Genomic DNA, 22,971 nt, shown 5'->3' on the forward strand with positions numbered 1-22,971 from the left:
AATCTTTTCAGACAAGAAACTGTGCTAGTTACTGAAATCAAGCACAAGAAAACAATATTTTCTTTCTTTATCTATGTGAAATGAGCAGAACAGACACAAACAGGACAAGCAGGTGAATAACCGTAAAGTGAAAATCCTGATAAATGGAGAGTGAGTCACTGCTTCCAAGATTTTACTCATAAAAACAGTTAGGCTCCTGCTGTGATTAACAACCAGAAGCAGCTGATGTGGTTGATCTGATTATTTGGTGAAGGAGTGAGAAGTGAAACAGTTTTTCTACCTCAAATTGGTAGAAGTTTATATATAAATTTTGTATACGAAGTCAACTGAGAGATTATTTTTATTTTATAAGTAAAGAAAACACACGTTTGAAATCAGAGAAGTCTCAGCGAGTGCTCTTTATTTTTTGAGTGAGTCGAAAACCTCCTCCTGAAAGATTACTCTGGCATTTTTGTTTTTTGGACTTTAATATGATGCTAGAGTGGCCACAACACCTTCATTATCTGATCTTTCAAATGCACCTGCTTCTTCCACTATGTTTGCCTAGAAAACTGCTTACATGCATACTTCAGAAGAAAATAAAACAGACATGTCTACAAAAATAAGAATGCAGACCTGAAATTTTTCCACTTCAGGTGTTACATTGATTCCTTTTCCCCATCAGATTCTGCTCCTCCTGCGTCTCCTCGCTGCTCTGCACCGCCCATGCAGCAAACTATGTTATGTTAGCGCTGAACAAGCACACATGTAGTTTGCTGCCTGGGCAGAGCGGAGCAGCGAGGAGACGCAGGGGCAACAGTATCTGATGGGGAAACTTGAAACGACATAACACCTGTTGTTGAGCTGTCACATAACCGTCATGACATCCATGACCTTTACTTTCAGTGTGTGTGTGTGGCTGCAGCCTGGTTGTATCACTGTTTGTTATTCAGATGTTCTTCAACTCTTTGGATCATTTGAACAAACTGTAAGTTTGTTTCTTATTTGACCTTTCTCTACAGGACCTTTCCTGTTTGTTTCTAATCTGGTGTTTGGAGAACACCATGTTACACATGACGGCATGAGATTAACATGGGAGTTTCATTTCTCTGCTATTTCAAGGTTAATCTACAGAATTATTAGATTATTGTTGAACTAACAGTTGATGTTATAGATTGTTTACTTGTCTCAACAAACTGCTTCGTGTTATTATTTTTTGGAATCAAACTCTGGTCACAACAGCTTCCTGCTGCCTCCTTTCAAAATAAAATATTATATATTATTATTGTAAAATATTAATGCAAAAATATGTTCAATTCAGTCAGATTATGAAATAATTAATCTTTTATGGAAAAGATAATCCAATTGTAGAAATTAATAAACTAAAATCCTTCCTGTTGTTCAGGTTGAATCAGTGAATGTAAATGTTGCTCCATGTCTCCATCTAGTGGACTGATAGAAGTGCAGCAGCTGATGCAGCTTCCTCTGCCTCTCTGCTGTCTGACTGCATTCACCTGACACTGATATGAAGCAGAGAAGAAGAGCCAATCAGAGGAGGAGCAGCTGATCTTTTTCCAGCACTAATGATGTAAAGGATGATCAGAGTTGATGTGCAGATGAATGATGTGTGTTTCCTCTGCAGGTGAAGCTAGAAAGTGTGTGTGAGCTGATGTGAATTCAGCAACATGGATCAGTGTGAGGACAGAGAGGAGGGAGTCCCTCCCTCTAAAACCACTCTGTGTGGGGAAGATGAGAGCCAGAGCAAAGGTCAGAGGTGAGGTCACCATCTCTAACTGTCCACAGCCCTTTTCACACAGCGTTCACTATATCAGGCCAAAACAGACGTGGTGATGAAGCTGCTGCTGCTCCTCTTTGCTGCTTCATCCAGACTGAACAGATTCAGTTTTAATCATCATGTTTCTGTCAGGATCCATCAGAGACTCAGACCAGAACCAGAACCCAGCTGTGTGTCCTTTAAGAGAGACTGGCCAAAGGTTAAGTTCATTTTCTTTAAATCTCCTGGATCTCCACCATCAGAGAGGTGAGCTGTTTCTGCTGTAACTGATCTGTTTACATTTGTCATTGTGGTCATGTGAGAATACCAAGTTCTGTTGGGTTCTGTCATGGGAACAATAGACTCACTTTAAGGTTATTTTCTTTTCATATGTATTACGCTGCGTTCACTAGGACTGTCACAAAAAACAATAAATCAATTAATCGAATGATAAATTAAATTTATCGACCTCAGTTTAATTTATCGGCTTCATTGTTTCTTCCTGACTTTTTCTGTTTCTGTTTTTGACACTGGATGAGAAAAGGCTAAACTCCGGTGTTCTCCACTGACCCTCCCTTCCTCATTTCCTTAGTGTAAGTTTAATGGAGACCAGGGGTTCCATCCCTAATTGATTATTGATAATATGTTGTTTAGTTTATTTACAGATCAAATGCTTTTTGTTTCAATTCTTTATTTCAGTTACATTGACATTTATTTAAACATTCTTTCATTTAGACGGACTGGCCATCCGTCCTGTACAGGGAGATTGTGGGTAAAATGTCAGTATATTTCTCATTTCTATTTGTTTAATTTGAGTTTGCTAATTGTTTGAGTACCTACCTTTACTGGGTGTATCTCCTCAGCAGGAAGGAACAGCAAAGGGAGACAAGTGCTCCATGTGTTGTTAAAAAGCTCCTCGAGCATACCATTACAATTAATACGGGTAATGCTCTGAGGAGTTATATTTAGTTAAATTTATTCTTTGATTGACCTTAGATTAGTTTAGTTCTAATGATTTGCATGTACGTAGATACAGTATGTGTTGGTACCACTTATTGTTTAAGTTTTAGATTTGTGTGAGTAGTGTTTTCTTGTTTGTTCTTTTTTGATCACCCCTTTACTTGGTATATGTGGTGAACTTGCCTCAGGTATAAATGCCAGCTTCTTTGTCTCACTTTAAAAATGGGTGTCGGTGTAACTGCGACTTGCAGCTCCAAATAAATCTACCTCAAGTGCATTTTGTTGCCATGCCTTCTTCCTGAATGCATAGCCTCTGTCGGTCAAAGTGACAGTAAAGGAGGACTGAACTATTGCATTAGGTAGTCAGATATGCCAATCTTCTCTATCTAAATCTAATGATTATTGAAGGGAAATATAGTATACAGACTTCATAATCTGTACTCTTTTGGTTGAATGTAGTTTTTATTTCCACTTTGGTTTTATGTTGTGTTTAGTTTTTATTTAAGTGCTTTTTTTGTTAATGGAGACTGAGGGTCCATTTTATTTTTGTATTTGGTTGTTTTGTTTACCAGTTCCAGTGTTGAAAATAAAGTGTATTTTTGGCAGGATGTGCTTGCAACATGTTATTACCATTACCTCAGTTTAAAATGGTCTTCAAACAGTATTATCATTTATCACAATAATTTTTGAGACAATTAATTGCTCAGCAAAATTTGTTATTGTGACAGGCCTAGCGTTCACACTACAGCCTGAAGTGACCCAATTCCTATTTTTTGTCAATTCTGATTTTTTTTTGCCTGGGCCGTTTACACTGCCAAACATATGTGCCCTATATGTGTTCTGCAGTGTGAACAGGCAAACGACCTGAAAAGTGTCCCACATGTGCAGTAGAGGGTGCAATAACATCGCACATCTATGATGTGAAGTTTATCAAAAATGTCTTCATTTATTCTTCAAATTCACTTTGTTTAGTCAAAAAGTTGTTTCTCCAGACATTATTGGTATATAAATTATGTTATACTGCTGTTGACAGTTTGTAGTAATCATAGGAACCAATAACTTACAGCTCATCCCCTTTTTCTGTAGCTGTCTGCTACATAGTATGTATTATGATCACATCTGTGTTTTATTTTTAAGTATTATAGTTATAAAATGTATTTTAAGCCAATGTACTTATATACCAGGTGTTATGGGCAATTTTGCGGTGTTTTGTATTTCTCATAACTAATGTGCATTTTAAGTAATCAATTTTACAACTTTTAACTGCTCATTGGGAACCATGTATTTTATTTAAAGTGAAGGGGCAGAAGCTGGTGGACTGACATTAACCACCAACTTGATTTTCTCTCCTGTTAAAATAAATACAGTGAACCTGAGTGCATCTGTCATAAAGTCAACATACTGGACCTGAGACAAACATAAAAAGGTTACACATGGATGGGAATGGAACATATCTAATGATTTTCCAGTTGTCCAACCGCCAGCACCTTAGTAACATATTGGTTTTAAGAAGATCGAAAAGAAAGAGATCCAGGATTTTGGCAATGGCATTTTGTTGGTTAGTAGCAGCAACATCCATCCATCCATCCATCCATCCATCCATCCATCTTCGGTTTATCTGGGGTAGGGTCGCGGGAGTAGCAGATTAAGAAGGGAAGCCCAGAATTCCCTCTCCCCAACTACTTGTTCCAGCTCCTCCAGGGGATCCCCAAGGCATACCCAGGCCAGCCGAGAGACATAGTCCCTCCAGCATGTCCTGGGTCTTCCCCGGGGCCTCCTCCTGGTGGGACATGGCCACAACACCTCACCAATGAGGCATTCAGGAGGCATCCTGACCAGATGCCCGAGCCACCTCAACTGGCTTCTTTCGACGTGGAGGAGCAGTGGCTCTACTCTGACTCCCTCCCAGATGACCGAGCTTCTCACCCTGTCTCTAAGGGAGAGCCCAGCCACCCTACGGATAAAACCCATTTCAGCCGCTTGTATCCATGACCTCGTTCTTTCGGTCATGACCCAAAGCTCATGACCTGATGAAGCCAATAAAACCACATCATCAGCAAACGGCAGAAACACAATCCTAAGGCCACCAAAAGGGATCCCCTCAACACCTTGTCTGCGCCTAGAAATTCTGTCCATGAAATTAATGAAGAGAATCAGTGACAAAGGGCAGCCTTGGTGGAGTCCAACTCTCATTGGAAATGAGCCTGACTTTCTGCTGGCAATGACGACCAGACTCTGACAACGGTCATACAGGGACCTAACAGCCTGTATCAAAGGGCCCGGTACCCCATACTCCCGGAGAACCTCACACAGGGTTCCCCGAGGGACACTGTCAAACACCTTCTCCAAGTCCACAAAACACAGGTAGACCGGTTGGATGAACTCCTACCCACCCTCCAGGACCCAGCTGGGGGTGTAGAGCTGGTCTAGTGTTCCACGACAAGGGCGGAAACCACACCGCTCTTCCTGAATCTGAGGTTCGACTACTGGCTTGCAATAGGTGCATGTTATCGCACTATAGATAACTCTTCGGTATTGTGAGGTCCACCGTCTGCTCCCTAGTCCACAGGGACTAGTCCACGAGTTCTGCAAAAAAGTTTGTCATGTATTCATGCCGGACTACATAAAAATGCCCCACAGAGCGATTCTGCAAGAGGTGATTGAAGGATTGAAACAGAGATGGGGATTCCCATAGTCTGGAAGAGCAATTGATGGCACCCATATCCCTATAGTTGCTCCAGAGGAGAATCATGGTGATTATTTTAACCACAAAGGATGACACTAAGTTATTCTACAGGGAATAGTGGATAATTTTTTTTGGTAAGACTTTTACTTTGTGATAGGGTTTTTAGCTACTTGGTACAGAATTCTATCTCTCAATGCAAGCTTTTCCCAGCCTTTCAAAAGCTTGATGACTTCTGATGACTCCTTGACACATTCTCTCCTGTAAAGAAGATCACCCTACTTAGAACCGGGTAATTTCTCTGCCTCTCCTGCAACACTTCAAGTGAGAGCACCTCAGAGCTGACCTGTGGGGTTGTTAGAACATTCTGCGAGAACTGTGGCAGGAGAAGAGCGTGCAGACACACCACAGGACCAGTTTCACTGCATTTCTGGAGTGCAGCACCAACCTCCAGTAATGATACTGCTCCTGTCATAACAACCACCACACCCTGAGATATCTGTAGGTTGCACTCAGATACTTCAGACAGGTTGGCTGACCAACAAAAAACTCCTGGATCTCGTTAGCAAAAATTACTGCAGCCTCTGTCAGCAGCTCGACATAAGGCACTCTCATCACATGGTGAGACATACCAAACTGTACAAAGGGCCCTCAGCAAAGGGCGTCAGCCACCACATTCTTTGATCCAGGAATGTGCTTGATGTGGAACTGGAACGGCGCCAACTTAGCTATCCACCTCTGCTCACACATGTCTAGCCGAGCATTGGACAGGATGTAGGTCAGTGGATTATTGTCTGTCCACACGGTGAATTGGTGACCTCTCGACCAGTGATGTAATGTGTCACACACCGCCCATTTTAAGGCGAAGAATTTCAGTCGGTGCACTGGATATTTAGATTGGGCATAACTTAGCAATTTACTTGCAAAACCAATCAGTCTGCCTGTTGAACCACCATCAGGCACTTGTAAGAGAACTGCACCAAGTTTGTTGGTAGAAGTATCCACAGACAGGAGAAAGTGCTCACTGAAGTTTGGGTGTGCCAGCCCCGCGCTATCCAGCAACGCCTGCTTCAGTTGATGGAAAGCTGACAATCTGCAGTCCAATCCTCAGCACAAAGTTGTTTGAAGATTTGGCGACATTTTCTCCCACCTCCACGTGGACCTTTAGTGCATGAGATTTGCCGAAACAACGGTTTGGCCATGGCAGAACACCCCTCAATAAACTGCTGGTAGTAGACTACCATGCCAAGGAAGGAGCGGATCTTTCTCTGGGAGGGAATATTTGGGCCAGGCTCCATAAGGTCTGACTCAGTAATGGTGGTGATAGCAGTCACTTTATCAGAGTCAGACTGGATCCCATCTGTACTGATGATATGACCGAGGAACTTCACTGAAATTGACATTTCTTTGGGGCGAGCTTGAGGTTATGGTTCTGGAGTCTCTGGAAGACTAGGTGCAGACCCTCAATTGGTAGGTCTTCTATTGGAGCAAACACTAGGACATCATCCAGATACCACAACAAACTCATGAAGTTCTGGTCACCGAAGATGTTTAGCATCATTCTCATGAATGTCACTGGACTATTACAGAGTCCCTGAGGCATCCGATTTTACTTGTACAATCCAAATGGCAATAAAGGCAGTGTACTTTTAGTCAGCCTCATACACTTCCACATTGTAACAGCCAGAGGTCAAATCCATGGTTGAGAAAAAGGAATTATCCTGAAGCCTGCTTGAGCATCAGCAGGATGAGGGAGTGGGTGAGCAACCTTGAGAGTGCGTACATTGATCCATCGAAAATCATTACAGATCTGAAGATCACCGGACTTCTTCCACACAATCACCAAGGGAGATGCAAACTCACTGCTAGACTTTCGTATCATTTCACGCTCCTCCATCTCATCCTCTTTGCAGTCATAAAGATCCATCTCCAGATTGCACATGCCAGAAAGTAAGGTCTTGGAACCACCACACCCAATCAACGCAGTGGCTGTTAGCTCAAGGGTGGGGCTTCTTAATACATCCCAATGTAACAGCTGAGGTATTACGTTAGAGCTCGTATCTACTATCGAATCAAACTATCAAATAAATGGTAATACCAAGTATAGTTTATGGACCCTGTAGAAAACTGTGTGCGTCAAACATGCATTAATTTCAGATTTCTCATCAATTGGATCTTCCTCAGTCAGAAGGAATAGATCACCTCCACCGGTACAGCTTAGAAGGTTGATTAATGAAATAATTGCAGGTACATGGGAGATGATGGTACAGATGATGAGGTGGAGATAGGAACGATGTGGTTATATTTGGTTTTATATGTATAGGTGTGTGTGTGTGTGTGTGTGTGTGTGTGTGTGTGTGTATGTGTGGTTATCTGAAACAGAAGAAACAATAAAGGTGCATATTAATAGCCATGCCGGCAAAAACAGCTACACATACATGCAGGATGAAAATGGCCTCTAATATCACAAAAATCCAATAGAGGGCACCATAACACCACACATGAATTATCGGTCAAATGCAATAAACATACAAATTACAAAAACCGTCAGAAATAAGAATTAACGGTAGATTTCCTCATATAAGACTATAATGACGATATACCAGGAAAAGTATAGCATGGAACTTGAGTTATTATAAATAATAGCTTGCATTATCGGTAGCCAGAGAAACACAAGGCCTGATGTTCCCCTGACATCAATTTAATCATCAATCATGTAGTGATCCTGCCCCCTACTGGCCAATTATTGACACTATCAGATCAAAATTACTGCTGATAACGAACAGGAAACAAAATATTTAACTAGAATGCACTAACTTTTCTGCTATAATCTCTGAAATTAAAAACGTAAAGAACAAAGAAAATTCACATTCAGAACATAAATTATGTTGACATGACCTTTGCACCACAAACAATTAAATTATTATTATGATTATTATTCAGGAGGATAGGATCAATGATCATGAATATTTTGGAGGATTGGACCGGTTCTGATGGGAATAATTTAGAACATCAAGTTCTAAATCTGTCTACTTCCGTTATGTTTCACAACTTTTTACTTTACAATGAGCTATGTTAAAAATATTCTTTAAAGTAAAACTCCACAGAAAGTTTTTAATGAGAGTTTTTCTATCAGGATCCATCAGAGGGGTGAACCAGAACCAGAACCCAGCTGTGTGTCCTTCAAGATCGATGAGTCAATAGGTCATTTGACTGAATTTAAATCTAATGGATCTCCTTTATTGGAGAGGTGAGCTGGATCTACGTGCTGTAACTTTGAAACTGAAAAAGTAAGAACTCGAATGTTTCCAGTTATATTTACAGAGAGAGGACAGTTTGAAGTCCCAGTTCAGCACCAACTTTTAAAAATGTCTACTGGGTGATTCTGGTGTTACCGGTCTTCATCCTTCTTCCTCTTTCTGGCTTCTTTGTATTATGTTTATGTAATGCTGGTTTTCTGATTTAAGAACTTTTAATGTGAAACTCTTAATGATTTAATCTGTGAATACTGCTGGATGAATATTTCCTGCCTTCCTGATTGTTCCTGGTTCCTCCACAGAGTGGACCAGCAGAGCTCAGAGGTTCCCAGTGGTCCGTCTGCCCAGCAGCATCAAACACAGCTGGACTCCATATTTATGGTCTGTACATGAACAACAACTACTTTTCCATGGTTCTGTTCACAGTCGTCTCCATGCTGCACTTTGTAGACCAGAGGACTGTCAGTCTGTCCAACATCCATCTGGTGTTTGGCTCCATGATTTCAGTCTGATGTTTCCTTCATCTATTATTCTGTTCCAGCTGCTGGAGGAAAACATTGTCACTTTTGTGAAGAACGAGCTGAAGAAGATCCAGAAGGTTCTTAGTCCAAAAAGCCCAGAATGCTCAGAGATTCATAGAGAGAATGATGAGGTGTTAGAATATGAGAATGAAGAGCAGAGGAGGAGCAGCAGAGAGGCAGTGATGAAGATCACACTGAACTTCCTGAGGAGGATGAAGCAGGAGGAGCTGGCTGACCGTCTGCAGAGCAGTAAGAGGATTTCTACAAAGATTTGACCTGATGGATAAATGACACATTTACTGATGTCTGAAGAAATGGAATCATATTTATTTAAATCATCTTCAGAAAATGATTTTGTTTTATTCCTCACTTTACTTTTTGTGTTATTGTAGAATATCTTGCTGCAGTTTGTCAACATCAACTTAAATCTGGTCTGAAGAAGAAGTTCCACTCTGTGTTTGAGGGGATCGCTAAAGCAGGAAGCCCGACCCTTCTGAACCAAATCTACACAGAGCTCTACATCACAGAGGGAGGGACTGGAGAGGTCAATGATGAACATGAGGTCAGACAGATTGAAACAGCATCCAGGAAACCACACAGACCAGAAACAACAATCAGACAAGAAAACATCTTTAAAGTCCCACCTGGAAGAGATCAACCAATCAGAACAGTGATGACAAAGGGAGTGGCTGGCATTGGGAAAACAGTCTTAACACAGAAGTTCACTCTGGACTGGGCTGAAGACAAAGCCCACCAGAACATCCACTTCATATTTCCATTCACCTTCAGAGAGCTGAATGTGTTGAAAAAGAAAAAGTTCAGCTTGGTGGAACTTGTTCATCACTTCTTTACTGAAACCAAAGAAATCTGCAGCTTTGATCACTTCCAGGTTCTGTTCATCTTTGATGGCCTGGATGAGAGTCGACTTTCACTGGACTTTAGCAACAAGAAGATCCTGACTGATGCTACAGAGTCCAGCTCAGTGGATGTTCTGCTGACAAACCTCATCAGGGGGAAACTGCTTCCCTCTGCTCTCCTCTGGATAACCACACGACCTGCAGCAGCCAATCAGATCCCTCCTCAGTGTGTTGGCATGGTGACAGAGGTCAGAGGGTTCAATGACCCCCAGAAGGAGGAGTACTTCAGGAAGAGATTCAGAGATGAGCAGCAGGCCAGCAGGATCATCTCCCACATGAAGATGTCACAAACCCTCCACATCATGTGCCATATCCCAGTCTTCTGCTGGATCACTGCTACAGTTCTGGAGGATGTGTTGGAGACCAGAGGGGGAGGAGAGCTGCCCAGCACCCTGACTGAGATGTACATCCACTTCCTGGTGGTTCAGACCAAAGTGAAGAAGGTCAAGTATGATGGAGGAGCTGAAACAGATTCACATTGGAGTCGAAAAAGCAAGAAGATGATCAAGTCTCTGGGAAAACTGGCTTTTGATCAGCTGCAGAAAGGAAACCTGATCTTCTATGAATCAGACCTGAGAGAGTGTGGCATCAATATCAGAGCAGCCTCAGTGTACTCAGGAGTGTTCACACAGATCTTTAGAGAGGAGAGAGGGCTGTACCAGGACAAGGTGTTCTGCTTCGTCCATCTGAGTGTTCAGGAGTTTCTGGCTGCTCTTCATTTTCACTGGACATTCATCAAATCTGGTGTCAACCTGATGGAAGAAAATCCACCATTATCTTTCTCTACATTTTTTAGCCAATCAAATATTAATTATCTCCATCAGAGAGCTGTTGACCAGGCCTTACAGAGTCCAAATGGACACCTGGACTTGTTCCTCCGTTTCCTCCTGGGACTTTCACTGCAGACCAATCAGAGACTCCTACAAGGTCTGCTGACACAGACAGGAAGTAGATCACTGACCAATCAGGAAACAGTTCAGTACATCAAGGAGAAGATCAGTGAGAATGTGTCTGCAGAGAAAAGCATCAATCTGTTCCACTGTCTGAATGAACTGAATGATCGTTCTCTAGTGGAGGAGATCCAACAGTCTCTGAGTTCAGGAAGTCTCTCCACAGATAAACTGTCTCCTGCTCAGTGGTCAGCTCTGGTCTTCATCTTATTGTCATCCGAAAAAGATCTGAATTTGTTTGACCTGAAGAAATACTCTGCTTCAGAGGAGGTTCTTCTGAGGCTGCTGCCAGTGGTTAAAGCCTCCAACAAAGCTCTGTAAGGACACACATTGTTACTGCAGTTGTTTTGATAGAAATCTATTAGTGATGAAGTAAATATCGAGTCATGTTGTAATTTTCAGCTTGTTTTAAAGCAGAACTTTCAATTTCATCACAGTAGAAAATATTGTACTCAGCTTAATATATAAAAGCAACATATATATTTGATGAATATAAATTCCCTTCTCATCCTCCGTGGGTGGTCTCTTTCATCGTCTGATCTCAGGGTGCTGGATTTGGGGTGGAACCCTCCGTGCATGTTTAGTAGCTTCCGAGTCTTAACATCCGTGTTCTTTATCTCTTCCATTGGCCAGCTAATTATTCCGGCAGGGTATCTGATTACTGGTAAGGCATAGCTGTTTATCACAGAGATCTTGTTCTTGCCATTGAGCTGGCTTCTCAGGACTTGCCTTATTCGTTGGAGGTATTTGGCTGTGGCTCCTTTCCTTGTGACCTCATCGAGGTTGCCATTTGCTTGTGGTATTCCCAGGTACTTGTAGATGTCCTCAATGTCTGCTATTGTCCCTTCTGGGAGTGAGACCCCTTTTGTGCGGACGACCTTCCCTCTCTTTGTAACCATCTGGCCACACTTCTCTAGTCCGAATGACATCCCATTGTCAGTGCTGTAGATCCTAGTGGTGTGGATCATTGAGTCGATGTCTTGCTCGCTCTTGGCGTACAGCCTGTTTTCATCCATGCAGAGGAGGTGACTGATTGTAGCCCCATTTTGAGTCGGTATCCGTAGCCAGTCTTGTTGATGATATGGCTGAGGGGGTTCAGGCCTATGCAGAACAGCAGTGGGGACAGAGTGTCTCCTTGGTATATGCCACATTTGATGGACAATTGTGCAAGTGGTTTGTAGTTGGCTTCAAGGGTGGTTTTCCACAGCCCCATCGAGTTTGCAATGAAGGCTCTTAAAGTCCTATTGATGTTGTACATCTCTAAACATTTGGTGATCCAAGTGTGCGGCATTGAGTCATAGGTGTTCTTGTAATCAATCCAAGCGGTGCACAGGTTGGTGTGTCGGGTTTTGCAGTCTCGGGTCTGTGTGGTCTACAAGGAGTTGGTTTTTGGCTCCTCTGTTATTTATGCCGATGCCCGTCTGTGCCATACTCATGTATTTATCCATGTGCCCTCCTATCTTAGCCGCTATGGTGCCTGACATGAGCTTCCATGTTGTAGAGAGACATGTTATTGCCCGATAGTTGGATGGGACTGAACCCTTTGAGCTGGGGTGCCCAAGTCCAGTCCTCGAAAGCTACCATCCTGCAACTTTCAGATGCATCCCTGCTTCAACACACCTGAATCAAATGAATGGCTCATTATCAGGCCTCTGTAGAGCTGATCCCGGTCTGTTGGAGTAAGGATACTTCTAAAACTTTCAGGATGGTAGCTCTCGAGGACTGGACTTGGGCAACCCTGCTTTGAGGGAGTTAACCATCAGGGTGAGTCCCATTTTGTAGCAGCTGGTTCAGTTGGGGGTTCAGGCCTATGCAGAACAGCAGTGGGGACAGAGCATCTCCTTGGTATATGCCACATTTGATGGACACTTGTGCAGTTGGCTGTGGTTTTCCACAGCCCTATCGAGTTTGCAATGAAGGCTCTTATGTCTCATGACGAAGGGTCTCATGGTTGCTCTTATAGCCAAGCATCTCAAGGATCATTGATGCTGAGTTGTACATCAGTTCATTGGTTTCTGTTATGGTGTTGGTAGGGATCGTTCTCAATGCTGCATTCACATCTTCAATGAGACTTTCTGATGGTACTTAACTCAGCCTTTGTAATTGGCGTCGGGGTTGTCTGGTGTTCATTCGGGCCATGATTCTCTCTTTCAGGTTAGTTGCTGCCTCATTCAGCTCAGATGGTTCGTTCATTACTGGGGCTACATACCCAGTCTCTGCGTGGATAGTTGTAGTTAACTCCCTTCTGACCTGGCGTCCTGGCTCCTCCCCCTTGCCGTAGCACTTGTGTTGTACCTCGTCAATCTCAAGTTGTGATAGCAGTTGCCGTTTGCGGATGTTGGAACACTGAGCTACTAGTTGTTTAGCAGTTAGTGTCGACTGGGGATGTCGAAGTAACCATTCCTCCCACAGTCTTTGCATGTAGCCCCTCTGACTAGGGTTACTTGAGTAGTAGCATTCCAACAGATCCATGTTTTCATCTCTCGCCCATTTCCGTCTTGTTCCAGTAGCCCATATTTCATCAAGGTGCTCTGGTTCCCCAGCACCTGAAGCAGACCTTATTTGGCCGGGCGACGTCTGAGCTGGCATGTCGTGCTTATCAATCTCTCTCATGGTATGAGGTAGGCTATATAGCTCCAAGGGTCTTGCCTAAGGACTCACACTGATAGCTCGATTTCACTGTTGTAACTTTTGCCCTAGCCCCAGCATAAAAAAAAAAAAATTCCCTTCTCACCCTCCGTGGGTGGTCTCTTTCATCCTCTGAGCTCGGGTCCTCTACCAGAGGCCTGGGAGCTTGAGGGTTCTGCGCAGTATCTTGGCTGTGCCTAGAACTGGACATTTCTGGACTGAGATGTCTGATGTTGTTCCTGGGATCTGTTTGAGCCACTGCTCCAGTTTGGGGGTGACTGCCCCGAGGGCCCCGATGACCACAGGCACCACTGTGGTCTTCACCTTCCAGGCCTTTTCCAGTTCCTCTCTTAGGCCCTGGTATTTCTCCAGTTTCTCATGCTCCTTTTTCCTGATGTTGTGGTCACTTGGTATTGCTACATCCACCACAATGGCTTTCCTCAGTTCTTTATCCACCACCACGATGTCCGGTTGGTTCGCCATTACCATCTTGTCTGTCTGGATCTGGAAGTCCCACAGGATCTTAGCTCGGTCATTCTCCACCACCTCTGGGGGTGTTCCCCACTTCGATCTCAGGGCTTCCAGTCCATATTCTGCACAGATGTTCCTGTACACTATGCCCACCACTTGGTTATGTCGTTCCATGTATGCTTTCCCTGCCAGCATCTTGCAACCTGCTGTTATGTGCTGGACTGTCAAGGTGTAGGTTGTGCACCCAATGTGCACAACCTACACCTTGGGTCTTGTCTGGTGTGTTAGATCTGAGCCTCTATTGCTCTGGTGTTTAGGGCCTGTTCCTGGGCGACCAGGATGAGGGCCTCTGTGCTGTCCTTGAGTCCAGCTTTCTCCAGCCATTGGTAGGATTTCCTGATATCAGCCACTTCAGTTATTTGTCGGTGGTACATCCCATGTAGGGGCTTGTCCTCCCATGATGGTACCTCTAGCACCTCGTCCTCTGTTCCCCATTGCCTAAGACATTCGCTGAGCACATCGTCTGTTGAGGCTTTGTCCTTGATGTATTTATGGATCTAGGATGTCTCATCCTGGACAGTGGCTCTCACACTCACTAGTCCTCTGCCTCCTTCCTTACGGCTCGTGTACAGTCTCAGGGTGCTGGATTTGGGGTGGAACCCTCCATGCATGGTTAGTAGCTTGGCACCTGGAAGGTGAAGACCACAGTGGTGCCTGTGGTCATCGGGGCCCTCGGGGCAGTCACCCCCAAACTGGAGCAGTGGCTCAAACAGATCCCAGGAAAAACATCAGACATCTCAGTCCAGAAATGTGCAGTTCTAGGCACAGCCAAGATACTGCGCAGAACCCTCAAGCTCCCAGGCCTCTGGTAGAGGACCCGAGCTCAGAGGATGAAAGAGACCACCCACGGAGGGTGAGAAGGGAATTTTTTTTAATTTTTTATATATATATATATATATATATATATATATATATATATATATATATATATATATATATATATATATATATATATATATATATCTTTCATCTTCTGAGCTCGGGTCCTCTACCAGAGACCTGGGAGGGTTCTGTGCAGTATTTTGAGGAGGGTTCTGTGCAGTATTTTGAATGTGCCCAGAACTGCACATTTCTGGACTGAGGTGTCTGATGTTGTTCCTGGGATCTGTTTTAGCCACTGCTCCAGTTTGGGGGTGACTGCCCCAGGGGGCCCGATGACCACAGGCACCACTGTGGTCTTCACCTTCCAGGCCTTTTGTTGTAGTCACTTGGTATTGCTGCATCCACCACAACGGCTTTCCTCTGTTGTTTATTCACCACCACAATGTCCGGTTGGTTCGCCATTACCATCTTGTCTGTCTGGATCTGGAAGTCCCACAGGATCTTAGTTCGGTCATTCTCCACCACCTTTGGGGGTGTTCCCCACTTTGATCTCGGGGGTTCCAGTCCATATTCTGCACAGATGTTCCTGTACACTATGCCCGCCACTTGGTTATGTCGTTCCATGTACGCTTTCCCTGCCAGCATCTTGCACCCTGTTGTTATGTGCTGGACTGTCTCAGGGGCCTCCTTGCACAATCTACATCTTGGGTCCTGTCTGGTGTGGTAGATCTAAGCCTCTATTGCTCTGGTGTTTAGAGCAATAGAGGCTCTAAACACCTATATATATATATAGGTTGTTATCATGCAATAGCCAGCCCCGCCTTCATCTCACCACTCATTCGACTGACTGTTGACCAGTTCTCTGTCTAACAGGTCCGGAAAATCCTTGAAACCCGGGTATTACCCCTGTGTCGGTTTACAGATGATACTCTATTCAAACTGGTGGCGGAAAAGACTCGTCTAGCTCTAACTACCTACAATCCAGAAGTTATGACCCCTTTCAGTTGAGAAACAATCAGCTGAGTAGCCATCACAGCTGCATAGCTTCAACAACCACTCCTGTTAACGGTAGCTCTTTTCCTAAAAATAACGGCACTTGTTTACGGCTAGATTAGATTTAGTGACTTAGACTTAAGTCCCAGGATCATTATTTTCACACACACCAAAGGAAAGTACGAAGCCACCACATCTCCAGAATCATGTATGTTAATTTTACTATAATCAGAGAAAACTACAATGATCAAACGACTCAATTAATCTCAATGTCCACAAGTTTTCGTTGATATCTTTAGTATGTAATTTATTAAGCAAGCTTTAGCAGGGGTAAATGACAAGCAGATATACTTTCAGTGATTACAAACTTGTAACAGTACAACAAATCTCAATTAAAATCAATCATAACTTATTCTCATCTCTATCCCTATCCTGTTTCACTAGTATAACTAAGCGAGGCTCTTGGGGGGCAGTTTAACTCACACCAGATGGCAACTGATCCCGGCAGCTAAGATCCTCAGATGTCCTTGGTCAGAGTCTCTGGCCTGACGGGGCAAAGTCCTCTTTCAGAATAGAAGCAAAGCAGAACTGTCCGTTGTCCTTCGAACGCACAGAATCTTAGTCATTCATTCAGTGACCTTTGTATTTTCTCCAAGTCTGCTGCAGTAGAGTAGGGATCTTAGGGTTGGGGCAGAGGGGCTAGTCGAATCAGGAACCAGGGCTGGGGCAATACGGATCTTGTCGCTTCTTGATGGCGTGAAGTCTCAACTTTCCCTTGGTCCCAGGGTGCGATCCTCCGCTGGTCTTCAATCTGCGTCCTCTTGTTGACTCTTCTTCAGCGCCGCGGACAAAGAACAGTTCCCTCCCTTGTCTGCTGGTTTTTAAACCCTCTCATCCCATGGTTGTGTATGGGAGAGGTCGACGTGACTTCTGAATCGTCCCCATGAGTCTGTGGAAAGCCCCAACCTTTCCCAACCACCACCTCCCTCATGACTCATTGTAGCAACTCTCTTCGGTACTTCCCTTTTTCTACTGGCCATCTGACCATCAAGGCCATTTCTCGTAACTTGCTTCCCTTTTTGAGTTCTCCCAGCACCCCTGCCTAGCTTAGTGTACTAATTGCAACACATTCTACTTCACTCTATTTCTGCACTTCATCACAAAACATAATCATCTAGTCTGTAACTTATACTGTTACCCTTTCTAATCATTAATAATCAACATATGACAATCAAGTTGTTATTGTTACTTCAAATCAAAAATACTGAACATATTTCAATTATACATTTTAGACATCCCAGCCAATCAAAAACACAGAACATATATTTCAATTATGCATTACAGACATTTCATCCATTACATATGTATGTATTTTGTATTTATCTTTCTTAATCATCATTAAATCAATATGCAAGATTACTGTTATTTCTCAGGCCTTTGCTCCGTTTTCTGCGTGTACCTGGACAGATCTCACCACCTTATGCCAGTTTTCACAACAATATATTCTGCTCAAAAAAATAAAGGGAACATTTCACTTTAATTTTGTGTGTGGCTCCAAATCCAGGCCTCCATTGGTTAATAAATTTGATTTCCATTGATGATTTTTGTGTGATTTTGTTGTCAGCACATTCAACTTTGTACAGAACAAAGTATTCAATGAGAATATTTAATTCATTCAGATCTAGGATGTGTTATTTGAGTGTTCCCTTTATTTTTTTGAGCAGTGTATATATATATATATATATATATATATATATATATATATATATATATATATATATATATATATATAAATAAAAATTCAGGTCACAATTTTAATTCAGAATCCCACTAAAAGTAATAGTTCCCTTCTCAGGATCAAGCTGAATTTTTTGATTCCACTTTTGTGGGGGTGCATGCAGTGTTTCGGGCCGCATTGACAGTATTGGAAGATGTTATAACTACACATTAAATTCCTGAAGAACTTAAACTGGGGCCTGCCCAACGTGAACCTGCAAGCCAGCAAGCTTGCACAGTTGGACTTGCCCTTGGTAAGAACCAGGATGGGCTTGACATAGGCCACCACCAGGAAAAAATAAAGAATGAACCATTCACAATAGAGGTATCATAAAATTGTGAAAAATATGACATTTTCTTCACTCAGTCTAAGAAGAACATTGTTAACTGAAAAGAAAAAAATAATTGTTTATGCATTTCCAGATTTTCCTCCTTGTCTCCTCAGACTGAGTGACTGTAACCTCTCAGAGAGAAGCTGTGAAGCTCTGTCCTCAGTTCTCAGCTCCCAGTCCTCCAGTCTCAGAGAACTGGACCTGAGTAACAACAACCTGCAGGATTCAGGAGTGAAGCTTCTCTCTGCTGGACTGAAGAGTCCAAACTGCAACCTGGAGACTCTCAGGTAAAATGTGACCAATCCTGCTGTCAGAGATTATTTAATTAGTATTTCAGTAATAAATTTAGTTGTGGATACTTTCAATCTTTCCAAGAAGATAGTTGTTGACTGGACATTTGATTGATTAATAACAAATTTTCTCCCTGTCTCCTCAGACTGAGTGGCTGTAACCTCTCAGAGAGAAGCTGTGAAGCTCTGTCCTCAGTTCTCAGCTCCCAGTCCTCCAGTCTCAGAGAACTGGACCTGAGTAACAACAACCTGCAGGATTCAGGAGTGAAGCTTCTCTCTGCTGGACTGAAGAGTCCAAACTACACCCTGGAAACCCTCAGGTAAAATCTTTTTAATGCTGTTGAAACCAGATTTCTGTACGTTACGTACTATCAGAGATGATATAACTTTTTATTTCAGTAGCAGATTATAATATTAACAGATATCTTACTGTGATGTGGCAAACCATGCTAAGTCTCAACACATAAACAAGACTATTTTCATTTACTCCAGGCTGAAAGAACTAAGAAAAGAAATAATTAGAAAAGCAGTGGTCAGGCTTCCACTGATGGTGAAACTCTGGGCACTTGATGGATTGCTGGGTCCTAGGTGCACAAAGGAGCATTATCGCTTATCCTTCCTCGAAATAGCTGTTAGACTTTCTCATCCATTCTACAAGTGACAAATGTTGATTTTTATTACATACAAAATGAAACAGTTCAGTATCACTTCATGTTAACAAGTTGAGCACCAATTTCTGTTTTCGTCTTATGAGGATAAAGTGCATTATTTATTTAAGTATTTTATGTTTCATTTGGCACAGTTTATTTTTGAAGGCCTGCCACCTTAGAAACAGGATGCTTTTTGTTTAACCCTTGAGTCTAGAAATGGGGTCCAACCGACCCCACAGACATAAAACTTGTATCATTTGCCACAGTCCTTGCACCCACATGGGTTAAAGAATATTTATGTCTGTCCATTTGTTTGTATATGTTTTATTGTGTCTTGTCAGCTTATGTGGGCTGGGCACCTGTAAAAGACATATATAAAGACTACTGCTACTGTCATGAAAATAACCAGTTCAGACCTTGGGCTCTACCTCAATGTTCTCATCATGTGATGAATTGTGTGTCTGCAGCTTATCAGGCTGTTTGGTCTCAGAGGAAGGCTGTGCTTCTCTGGCCTCAGCTCTGACCTTTAACCCCTCCCATCTGAAAGAGTTGGACCTGAGCTACAATCATCCAGGAGACTCAGGAGTGAAGCTGCTGTCGGCTGGACTGAAGGATCCAGACTGGAGACTGGAAGCTCTCAGGTATGGAGGAACCTGCTGCAGGAGCAGAGAAGGTCTGATAGAGGAGGAAGAGGAGAAACGTCTTTAGTCTGATGGGAAACATTTAGTTTGAAGAGAAATATTTAGTTTGATCATTAAATATTTAGTTTAGAGCCATGACATTTATAAATGAATTAATAACATGGTAAAAAAAAAATTACTTGCCCTTCTGAACCTCTTTGATTCTCTTATGTCAGGATACATTACTCAAAGTACTGCTGTCAATTTTTGCTGTGTAATTTTGCAAACAGCAGCCCATTCAAACTGTAGGAATCCTTCAGATGGTGCTCCAGGTGCTGATAGAACCTGGGAAACCAACCCATCTACTGGTACCATAATGGTAGTCAGAGCAGCAGGGGGCCAAATATAGCTCCATGTGGAACCAAGAGGTTGGAGAGAAAAAATCTGTTTAAACTTTTTCCTATCAAAGTTCAGTTTGTCTCTCTTTCTTCACAAACCAGGAGCATCATGGGCTGGGCGGGGCTTCCACTGATTGGTCTACTGAGAAAATACAAGTAGCTGATTGGCTGATAGGCAGGAAGTTAAAATATGAAGATAAATGACATAATAAAGAAGATATTATTGGTACTGAAGAGACATGGCTGAGAGCAAATTCAGATTTTAGAAAAATTGTAAATGTTTCAGTGACAGAAAGACAGGAACAGGAGGAGGATGAGCAACATCTAGAAAAGATCATCTATGTTCAGAGAATCGGGATAGAGAAAATTATCATAAAAGTTAGATTAGAATCAGTTAATCCACAATAAAGGTCGAGATAATTGGAAATATGTGGTCACTTTAATGCCTATGGAATATTATGGGTTGGAAACAAAACAGGTATAAATTTAGAAACAGCAGAAGAATATTTAGAGGGTAAGAACTGATGATGTTTGGATGGTTTAAGAGACAAGAACAGATGTTGACCCAGGAAATGGATCAGTCCTTCATTTAACACGAGTGTCCAGGAAGATTTCAGCTGATTGTGAAATGAGATTTATTAGACGCCTCATCTGGAGGCAGAGATCATTACCCAGTTTTCTGGAATATTCTCCTGACTAAGAACGGCTCACAAGGAAAATTAAAGAGCGGAGGGTCTTTAATGGAGATAAATAGAAATTCTGACTATATTAATGAAAATATTCAGATTCATCTTCAAAACTGTCGCATCACTCATAAAAGAGTCGGAGTTCAGCAGTTAGATTTCCATGAGGTTCTACAGAGGATAGAAATGACTTGAAAACAATGTTGGATGAAGCTGCGGATCTTCTGCTGCTTCAAAGCAGCAGAAGATCTGTGTTTCTTCAAAGATGAGAAGAAATGCAGCTTCATGGTGGTCAGATGGATGTTTAAATGTTCCTTTTGAACTGATTTTAAGCAAAACAGACAACTTTGAAAAAGTTGTGAGTTAAAATGTAAAATACATAACAAAGTGAAGAAAACTATTTATAAGGTAAAGAGAGAAATTTAAAAGTTTTGTAGTTTCATCTATTTGGTAGTTTGGTCTCCACCATGAAGCGAAATCTGGAAAATTATCAAACTTATCAGTGGAATCAGTAAAGAAAGTTTTTCAGAAGGTAGGAACAATTGCAGTAAATTATGAATAAAATCTAGAAATGAGAGATCAGGAACTTGTTCAGATCCAAAGTTCTGATAAATTTACTGAGAAAGATTAAAAAAAGACAAGATCAACACAGCCAGAACTTCTGGAGTGAAGGGATCATAAGCATCATCATTACAGCACAGGTGTTCAAATGTGGACTGTTCCTGTCTCAGTGGAGGACAATGTGTGTCTGAGAGACATGTAATGTCCATGTTTGCTGCTGAAAGAGACTGATGGTCTGACCCCCCTCCTCCTTTCAGGGTGGAGCCTGCTGGAGTCCAATTCTTGACACCAGGTCCATGGAAACTGACAAGGTGTAAGTGTGTTTTTCATCTGATTCATGGCAACAAAGCAGCTCACATTCAACCATCTTCAAACTGTCACATCACTCATTCAGGATCATCATCAAAGATCAATAAATGATCAATAACTGCAGCTGGATTGTGTTTGTTCTCTCCATCAGATTCCTGTCAACTCACCATCGACACAAACACAGTGAACAGAAAACTCAAACTGTCTGAAGACAACAGGAAGGTGACACGTGTGGAGGAGCTTCAGTCATATCCTGATCATCCAGACAGATTTGATGACTGGAATCAGCTGCTGTGTAGAACTGGTCTGACTGGTCGCTGTTACTGGGAGGTCGAGTGGAGAGGAGGAGTTAGTATATCAGTGAGCTACAGAAAAATTGAGAGGAAAGGAAACACCACAAACTGTAGGTTTGGATACAATGATCATTCCTGGAGTCTGAGCTGCTCTCATGATGTTGGTTACTCTGTCTGGCACAATAACAGACGAACTCGTCTCTCCTCCTCCGTCTCTAACAGAGTATCAGTGTATGTGGACTGTCCTGCTGGCATTCTGTCCTTCTACAGAGTCTCCTCTGACTCACTGATCCACCTCCACACCTTCAACACCACATTCACTGAACCTCTGATTCCAGGTCTTGGGATCGGGAGGTCTGGTTCCTCAGTCTTTTTGTGCTGAGTTGAGTCTAAAGATTTTCCATCCATCCATCCATCCATTTTCTTTACACCCTTGTCCCTTAGTGGGGTCAGGAGGTGCTGGTGCCCAACTCCAGCTAACGTTCCGGGCGAGAGGCGGGGTCACCCTGGACAGGTTGCTAGTCTGTCGCAGGGCAACACATAGACAACCATGCACACACACTCACACCTAGGGACAATTTGGAGAGGCCAATTGACCTGACAGTCATGTTTTTGGATTGTGGGAGGAAACCGGAGAACCCTGAAAGAACCCACACATGCACAGGGAGAACATGCAAACTCCGTGCAGAAAGACTGGGGCTGGGAAACAAACCCAGAACCTTCTTGCCGCCAGGCAACAGCTCTTCCAACTGCGCCACTGTGCAGATTTTAATAATTTCTTAAACGATATTTCAGTCTCCACAAAACTGTTTTATTCAGAAACATATTTTTATGGATCCAAATTGTTTCATGGTGAAACTTCAACACGATTAGGCCTGTCACGATAAACAATAAATCAGTTAATTGAAAGATAAATTAAAGTTATCGACCTCCTTTTAATTGATTGACTTCATTGTTTCTTGCTGTCCTTTTTTCTTTCTATTGATGACACTGGATGAAAAAATGCTCAACTCCAGTGCTCTCCACTTATCCCTCCCTTCCTCA

The 22,971-nt window shown here is 42.6% G+C and overlaps 1 protein-coding gene across 1 annotated transcript; it reads left to right on the plus strand.

Moving 5' to 3' along the window:
- The first annotated feature begins 884 nt into the window (after positions 1-884).
- LOC148156261 (protein NLRC3-like) lies at positions 885-22,368 on the plus strand. The gene is made up of 11 exons (XM_088011161.1): positions 885-967; positions 1,622-1,753; positions 1,907-2,020; positions 8,956-9,034; positions 9,195-9,423; positions 9,567-11,358; positions 18,237-18,410; positions 18,560-18,733; positions 19,531-19,704; positions 21,583-21,638; positions 21,786-22,368. Exons 2-11 carry the CDS (start codon positions 1,665-1,667, stop codon positions 22,307-22,309), a joined length of 3,405 nt encoding a protein of 1,134 aa, XP_087867287.1. The 5' UTR covers positions 885-967; positions 1,622-1,664; the 3' UTR covers positions 22,310-22,368.
- The last annotated feature ends 603 nt before the right edge of the window (positions 22,369-22,971 follow it).

This window comes from Poecilia mexicana, unplaced genomic scaffold (assembly GCF_051168715.1).
Source record: "Poecilia mexicana isolate PSO_F unplaced genomic scaffold, ASM5116871v1 scaffold_12, whole genome shotgun sequence".
In the NCBI taxonomy this organism is placed as follows: Eukaryota; Metazoa; Chordata; class Actinopteri; order Cyprinodontiformes; family Poeciliidae; genus Poecilia; species Poecilia mexicana.